This window comes from Capsella rubella, unplaced genomic scaffold, assembly GCF_000375325.1.
Source record: "Capsella rubella cultivar Monte Gargano unplaced genomic scaffold, Caprub1_0 scaffold_12, whole genome shotgun sequence".
In the NCBI taxonomy this organism is placed as follows: domain Eukaryota; kingdom Viridiplantae; phylum Streptophyta; class Magnoliopsida; order Brassicales; family Brassicaceae; genus Capsella; species Capsella rubella.
Genome location: NW_006238912.1, coordinates 29,164 through 37,268, shown reverse-complemented (window position 1 = coordinate 37,268; position 8,105 = coordinate 29,164). Strand labels below are relative to the sequence as shown.

At 36.5% G+C, this 8,105-nt stretch overlaps 1 protein-coding gene across 1 annotated transcript; it reads right to left on the bottom strand.

Annotated features, from left to right (window-relative positions):
* Positions 1-693: 693 nt before the first annotated feature.
* On the bottom strand, positions 694-1,125 carry LOC17874546 (F-box protein At2g35280). Its single transcript, XM_023778507.1, is given in 3 exon segments — positions 694-783; positions 785-921; positions 924-1,125. Coding segments are annotated over 3 exon segments (429 nt in total).
* Between the last annotated feature and the right edge of the window lie 6,980 nt (positions 1,126-8,105).

Here is an 8,105-nt window from a genome sequence, read left to right as displayed (position 1 = left end):
AAATGCAAGGATTGAGTCATACCCAATTAGTTATAATCTAATTCTCATCAGATTTTTAAAGACAAAGAATATGATACACATTTATGTAATATCAGATGTCTTATATGTTGTTTGTTTCAGGCTCATCATTTCCCGCCACAAATAACACATAAACAATCAGGAGTAATTATATAATTAATGACCAATATCAAATTAGTTTTTTTGTATGTGCCATAATCATCATATATATCCATAACAAGAGCATGTCATATGAAGATAAAAAAAAAAAAACAAGAGCATATCATATCAGATCGTTTATGAGTTATATCAAAACAAGAGTATAAATATACATACTTGTTCTACTTGCAAAGAAAACAGTATAAAAAACCATATGAGTAGACAAAATATAAAACATCACAGCTGCATCAGCGGTAAAGAAAGAGAATGAATATCCTTACAAATGCAACTCACGAAGAAGGTAGAAAAAGAATTTACACTTTTGCTACTTGTTCCAGCTGCAAAGAAACAGTTAAACGTAGAATATGATATTACATACATATGTATTATACATAAAGATAGACTTATACATTTTTTTGTAATAAAAACACTTCTCACATTTGATGTCCATGTCTTTGATGTGACAGAAGCTTGTTGGTTTCATGTGTTGAAGTGAAATGACATAACATCTTTTTCTTGCCACTCTAATCCCAAGAGTTAACTATGGTAGCACTTAAGCTTGTTGAAATAGTTTTTGTCTTCTATAATCCTACCCCAACAAAGTAGTATAATGGCATAAAAGTAGCTTAATTGATTCAACCTTCCATGCATTAGCTGCCAAGCCCAGGTGGCGGAGACCTATGTCATAGTCATTAAGGATGAAGTATTGTATGATACGTTGAATATAGTTGGCATCTAGGTTGTTGTTTTCAAGGTATTTTTTATGATTGAAAAGTATTGGATCGAATGTAGTGGTTTCTTCACCAACACACCCGAGAACATGTTTGTCATTTGCCGCTGTTTTTTGCATGAGAGGATGCAATTATGAAAATCTTTGGCGGAGATAGCACCGGCTTTTGAAACTATTATGCCCAACAGATCTTGAGAAAGTGATTCGAGTTTACTTATTCTACTTTTTTTAGGATCCATTGATGTAAATAGAAGTGTTGCAAGTTTATGAAGTGTGAGGAAGGTTTAGTTTGCAAACATATATAGATAGATCAAATATATGAGGGATCCTTCCTCTTCCTGAACGTATATGCCCATGTTTTTCTCTACGTTCACAGCTTTGATTTTAGTGTATTTTTAGTGTGAGGGGAATTCATATTAATAGTATCATAATTAAATAGTTAATTCACATTCACATATTTTATGACAATGAGCCGTTGCTGAGAAGTGAACAGTTCGCTAGAACGTGTCTATGTCACATTTGTATTTGGGCCCATTGGAAAGCCTAATTAGGCCCATTATGCACCACAATCAGATACACATATCACCAGAAACATAACAAAGAAGCTTGTCTCCTTTTTTTCTCGCATGTCCCTTGCCTTCTTATTTCATCTCTCTCTACCTAAAGTTTGTTCTTCTCAAGTGAGATATAAATACAGCCATCGCCATTTTGTTTCTAAGTTAACTCTTCTTCACTTGTTTCTAATGTTTAAAATCTATTAAAAAAATATATCTCATTTTTCATCAATTAACACCCATTTATCTTGATTTCGGTTTGGTATTAATTTGAGGATTCAAAGACTTCGTTGTTTCAATCAATGCTGATATTTTTTATATTTCTCTTCCTTTAGATTTTTTTTTATACGAAAGACATGTGTTTGATTTTGACGGGTTGTATTGAGAGGGAGAAGCATGTTAGGTCAAACCGGAAAACCCAATCCTTAACCCCAACTTTTATCCGTGGTGTTGATGGGTAGGACGACTCTCTCAAGTTAAATGTTGATTCGGGTCTAAGGCATATTAATTTGTTAAGATGATAAATTCTGCATACTCCAAGAGTCTCTATATTGGTAAAAAATATCATCTATATCCTGAACAAAATTTGGCTTTTTCGTTGAGAGAAGTGATTAATTTATCTATTAGACTATATGATTATGTTACTTGATTAATTTAGAATTAAGTAATAATGGGCATATTATGTGCTTCATTCACAACATAGATGATTTAAAGGGAAAAGAAAGCAATATAGTTTTATTGAAAATTTCCTCTTAAGGGTAAGGTTACCTATTATGACCATATAGAACTCATACGATGACTCAGGCTCATTCTCCAGTTGCTTCGAGTGTATAGTTTTTGTTGGTTATCTATAAGGGAGATTGAGACAGTTTAGTGAGAAGTCTTGAAATTGAAATATGTGATCTTAATTTGTAATTTGCAAGTGTTGCCAATGATATGCTTCAAACATTCTCATGTCTGTGCATTTGTTTCTTCACGATGTTTTGCTGGCATCCTGTCAATGAGTGTGTAACTTAGATATTTGGTGTTAGTTTAAACAGAAAAAGTATTGTAAGCTAACAATACCTTCATCTTTTTGTTTAAAACATCAACAAATGTACGACTATCAATTGTGATGGCTTCATTATCAAGGAAAACAAAGGTTGCTTCCTCTTCATCTTTAACATGGACTCTTATTTCGAAATGTTACCTATGAAGTATGGATTTCTTTCAAGTCTACTTATTTATGTTCGTATATTACTATATAAGGAATATATACTTTCTTTTACCTGATGACATGGATGTTGTTAAATTCCTTGCAAATGTTGCAGTACATTGATGTGTCAGCTTTTTCAACTTTGTTGTTGTATTTGCTGCATGAGATGTAGTACCATCCATGTTATGGTAGTGTGTCGAGAATGGTAGCATTACAGTAGAACGTAGCAGACTGTTTTTTGTGATAAATGTTTAATTTGGTAGGGTTTTTTGAAATGAGGGAAAAATGTTTGTAATTAATTGGAGTATACCTGAATTACGTGAGGATTTTCTTCATGTAGAAATTGGTATTTTCCTGTATTGTAAATGTCTCTAGTTTGGTAACAGGAGAGTAGGAGCTTCCAATTGTATGAATGGTTTGACCATTATCACCTAACCTGTTAATTGAATGTAAGAGAGTTAGATATGTTTTTAATATATTTTTTTCAATATAATGAAAAATATACCATGTAGTGTGTTGTTTGGTTTCAGCCACATCGTTATCAAAGAAAATACGTGTGCATGATATTGAGCTGAGGGCTGTTGGTTTCACTTTAGATTGGTTCCACATTTCTTTAAATGACGTAGTAAATTACTACTAGTAATGGTTCCCCAAAGGTAGATGTGAATTGTTTCACCACTATATTTTTTTTAAATCACATAAAAACCTTTTTTTTAAAGATCAAATGATAAATAGCATAACTGTTTATGTTGAAATTTCGGGCTTCCCTAAAATGTATGAGGCAAACTAAAACGTCCTCTTTGCAAAAATCTCCATCAATACCATCAAAAATCTTAAATGTGAATGGCTAAGGAGTATATTGTATGTTTTCTTTAGAGATTTTAAGAGTGAAGAGTTTCTTGAGATGTATGTATACTTGGCGAGGAAAGGAGTTTTTATAGATTTGATTCTTGAAACTGATAATGGTTTGAAGTTAGTGATCATTAAATTATAGAATGATGAAAACAAAGTGAAAATGTTTAAGTTTTGAATCTGGTAGGCCTTTTTAATTTGAAAAGAAAGTTGGATCGATAAATTTGTTATTGTTCTCTTTCAGTATGAATCGTGAAAGTAAGAGGTGACGGTGGGAGGTGGAAGATTTTTTTTATTGTGAGAAAAGTAGGGTTTTTTTTAATTAGTTGGGCCGAACACATACGTCGAACATTTTGGGTTGTTGTGTATATAGACTATTATGTATCATATAACAGTATTTTGTATATTGAATCTAGAAAAGACCCAACCTGTTTTTTATATACATGCATAACCGGATTAAACCTTTTGTAACCTGATCAAACCGATCCAAATCAATTTAAACCATCTAACCCGATTAACCCAATCATGACCAGCTAAACCAAACATTTCAATTTAAACCAGCTAGTCAGATTACCCAATCCCAAACATTTACACCAAGCTACCCAACTAAAATCAACAGAATACATTTAAATCAATAATCCGATAACCATAGGCATTAAACCAATAATACACCAAACCGGCAATCATCCAGAAATATCATAGCAACCTATCATGCTTCTAAGTTCCATAACTAACATTCCTAACAATGTCATAACATAAAAAAACATAACAACAATCAACGAGCCCCTAGATCATTCCTCTCTCCTCACCCTGACTCCACGGTCACACCTTGGTTTTACCTGATTCCACAATCACATAATGACACTCAAGCTCGACACTTCGTGATGCGGATATCAAAACTAGATCAAACCAGGAGCACACCAAAAGAAAACGGTCCACATACCAAATCGGCTTACATGGAGCATTTAAGAGAATTTTTTCTTAAATGGAGCTATGATCAAGTACAAGGCGTCGGGTTAGTTATTCACCATGATATTAACCTTAAGAAGTACACTGGTTTAATAAGGATCAAAAGTCAGCAAGTCAACTCACCTTATTTTCGGGATATGAATTTTGCACTCATTTCTATGGTTTTCCTTATGGGTTTACCTAGAAAGGTTTTTAATGAGGCAACACCAAGTCATTAAGGAATCATTTACCATTCATATGATTCGAAGATGATAGATGATATACATTCTGAACTACTCACTGACGGACATGCTGAACTACTCGCTAACAAGCATGCTGAACTACTTGCTGACAAGCATGCTGAACTACTCGCTGACATACTTGTTGAACTACACCATTTGGCAAGTTGTGAGGATTTTAAGTCTTTTGACACTTGGATCAGCCATGAAGGGTACCCACACACTCATTTGATTCAACACAAGGCCCCAACCCATGGAGAACAAACCAAGCATTGGTTATGAACACACAAGCAGTGAAGTCTGACCCTTGAGATGCTTCAGAGTTTTATGGTTGGTATGAATGATGAATACCTTGGACAACAAGTAATGTTGCCATGTCTCAAGTGCTTGTACTATGGCATAAAGCTCTTTGTCGTAGGTCGGGTAGTTCAAAGCTGCTCCACTCAGCTTTTCACTGAAAAATGTTACAGGTCTTTCCCCCTAATGTAGTACAGCTCAAAATCCCAACCTGATGCATCACACTACACTTCAAACATAACTTCAAAATCTAGAAGCGCTAATATTGGTGCTTGTTTGAGCCTCTCTTTCAGCATGTTGAACGACTGTTCTTGAGCTTATCCCCATGATAATGGTACATGTTTCTTGATTACAGCAGTCATTGGTGCAGCCACTGTGCTGAAGTCTCTGACAAACCTCTTGTAGAAGCTTGCTAGTCCATGAAAACTACGGATGTGTCCAATGGATGTTGTAGTAGGCCATTCACGGATCGCCTTGATCTTTTCCTCATTTACCTGTAGGCCATTTTTACTCACTACAAAACCTAATGATAGGACTCGAGCCGTTTATTTTTACTCACCTCACAGAAAACTGGTGTCGGCCGACGCAACCAAAAACTGGTGTCGGTCGACACCACCAAACTGCACTGCGATAAAGTGAATGGTGTCGGTCGACACCCACACCCTGAAACGCATTCACCAACGATCTCAGCCACCCAAGGATCCTAATAGCACCATCACATCACCTCCCACGATGACACTAACCAATAACAGTCACACAATGCCACACAAACAGCAGAAAACATCACAAGTACAACGGATTCAATCCACACATCACATAAACACCAATCACGTAATCTTAACGCTTAGATAAGCCATACTCACGCACTCACCTCTGATTTGGATTGGACGGATGGACGAAACAGAGAAGAAGAACACTCCAGCAACCTCTCTTCACACCCACAGCCACGAATCCCACTGATCCTTTGCTAGAACACTGAAGAACAGCCTCCAGAGACCCTCACAAGCTTCTCCTTAAGCTTTAGGAACAACTAACTCACAACCCTCGCTTTCTCTTTTGTTTTCAAGAAGCGATCAAAGCCCAAAGTGAGAAAGAAATGCTGCTTCCACGAGTGTAAAGTCGTGCTTAGGGTTTCTCCAATCAATTCCAAAAAAAACCGACGGTTTAAAAGCTAAACACCCTAACCCAATTTTATTAGTGTTGATCGACACCCAACACTGCTGTCGGTCGACACCACCAAAATTTCAGAAACGGGCGTTACACCTAAGAACACACAATTGTCAGTACAAAATGAGCACTTCTCTAGGTTAGCATAAACACCTTTTTCCTAAGCGTTTGCAGTATTAACTCTAAGTGTTTAGTGTGATCAGAATAGCATTTACTGTAAATAAGTATATTAACAAAGTAGGCAACAACAAATTTACCAATGAATAACCTTAGAACCTGGTACATCAATCGCGTGAAGGTGCTTCGTGCACTGGTTAGCCCGAATGGCATGACAAGCCACTCATAGAGGCCTTGCTTGGTCTTGAAAGCGGTTTTCCACTCGTCTCGTTCCCTCATTCAGACTTGGTGATAGCTGATTCGTAAGTCAATTTTGGAGAAGCTGATTGCTCCACTAAGCTCGTCCAACATGTCGTCTAACCTCGGAATAGGATGTCGGTACTTGATGGTGATATTGTTGATTGCTCTACAGTCCATTTTAATGACTAAAGCAGACGATTTAAGGAAAGAAGTGACGAATTTTTATGGATTTTCTTTTTTGAAAACTAAATTAAAAAAAAACTAGAAATCAAAACTATCGAAAGAAAATGGAAAAGATAAGCATAACAAGTTAAGAAAGTGAACTGTGCTCTGATACCATATGATTCAAGACTCGGTGGTGAGCTTGTACTAGGATAGAGTTGATGGCTTCACAAGCTGGCGGTCGCTTCTCTCTTGTGAAGAAAAGATGGTCGTTGATGTAGATCTGACATGATGGCGATCGCTTCTCTAGTGCGGGATCGATTGTAGGGGAAGTGCTGGTAGATTGAAGTACACCACATAGATGTGATTGGTCTTTGATAAAATACACGAACTCACCCTTGGTGAATCACACACACAAGACAAAGAACAAGCTTATTATCTCAAGAACACTTAAAAGAGAAAAGTGAAGAAAATTCGGTTCTTTATTGATAATCAAACGTAAAAAAAACTTGTAAAATTGCTGCAGGGGGACTTTATAAGTGTCCTTCAGCTAGCGCTAAGGCCGAAATACATTTAAAAGTGCAACAAAGGAAACAAAATAAATAACAAACACAAATCCATTGTTTTTGGAAAGAAAATAAGCCAAATACTAAAGCAAACTTGAATTCTCATGATGAGCACGTCTTCTAGCCGTTGTTGGGGCTTAGTGGACCTGCAAAGATGGAATATACTGAATAGAACTTACCTAGATGCGATCTATGCCCGATAGTTAGTTCTCTAAAGTACATCTTGTACTACTCGCTGATGTACTTCAAGAGTCTTGTCAGGTACTCGTTTGTTTGTTGGTTTCTTGAAGTAGATGGCTTCTTGGAGTCTCTCTTGGATAGCTTGATCAGTCTCTTGAAGCTCTTCCAAGTCCTTGATATCTTGTTCTTTATCTTCACTCTCTGGATCACTCTCGAAGGTGAAGCTTGTTTTGCTCGTCTCTTGTAACTGCATTGTCTTCTCTTGGATTCTCGAGGTTTCTTGACCTGTCAAAGGAGAATTCATACCTGGGGAAATGGTATGTTCAAGACTCATTTGGGTGAATGCTTCAACAAGCTCTTCCTCGGCGATGTGATCATATCCGTTGTGAAGTAAAGGTGGTACAGACCAGTTGACGTCATTCAGCTCTAGTGAACTCACAATGTCTTGTATAGCTAAGTTGAATCTCTTTCTAAGCTGTTTAGACTTTGAACGTGTCATAGGAACTTCTGGGAAGACTGGTATAAGATGTGGTACAGTATCTGGTTCAGCGGGTTCGACAGGATAATCGATGTCCGCATCAAGTATAATGCACTTGATTTTATTCTGCAGTATCAACAAAGATATAGGTACCATAGAAGAGTATCATGATGTCCGCATCAATAACATTTCATGTTCGAATTAGGATCATGAAAGCGAATTAC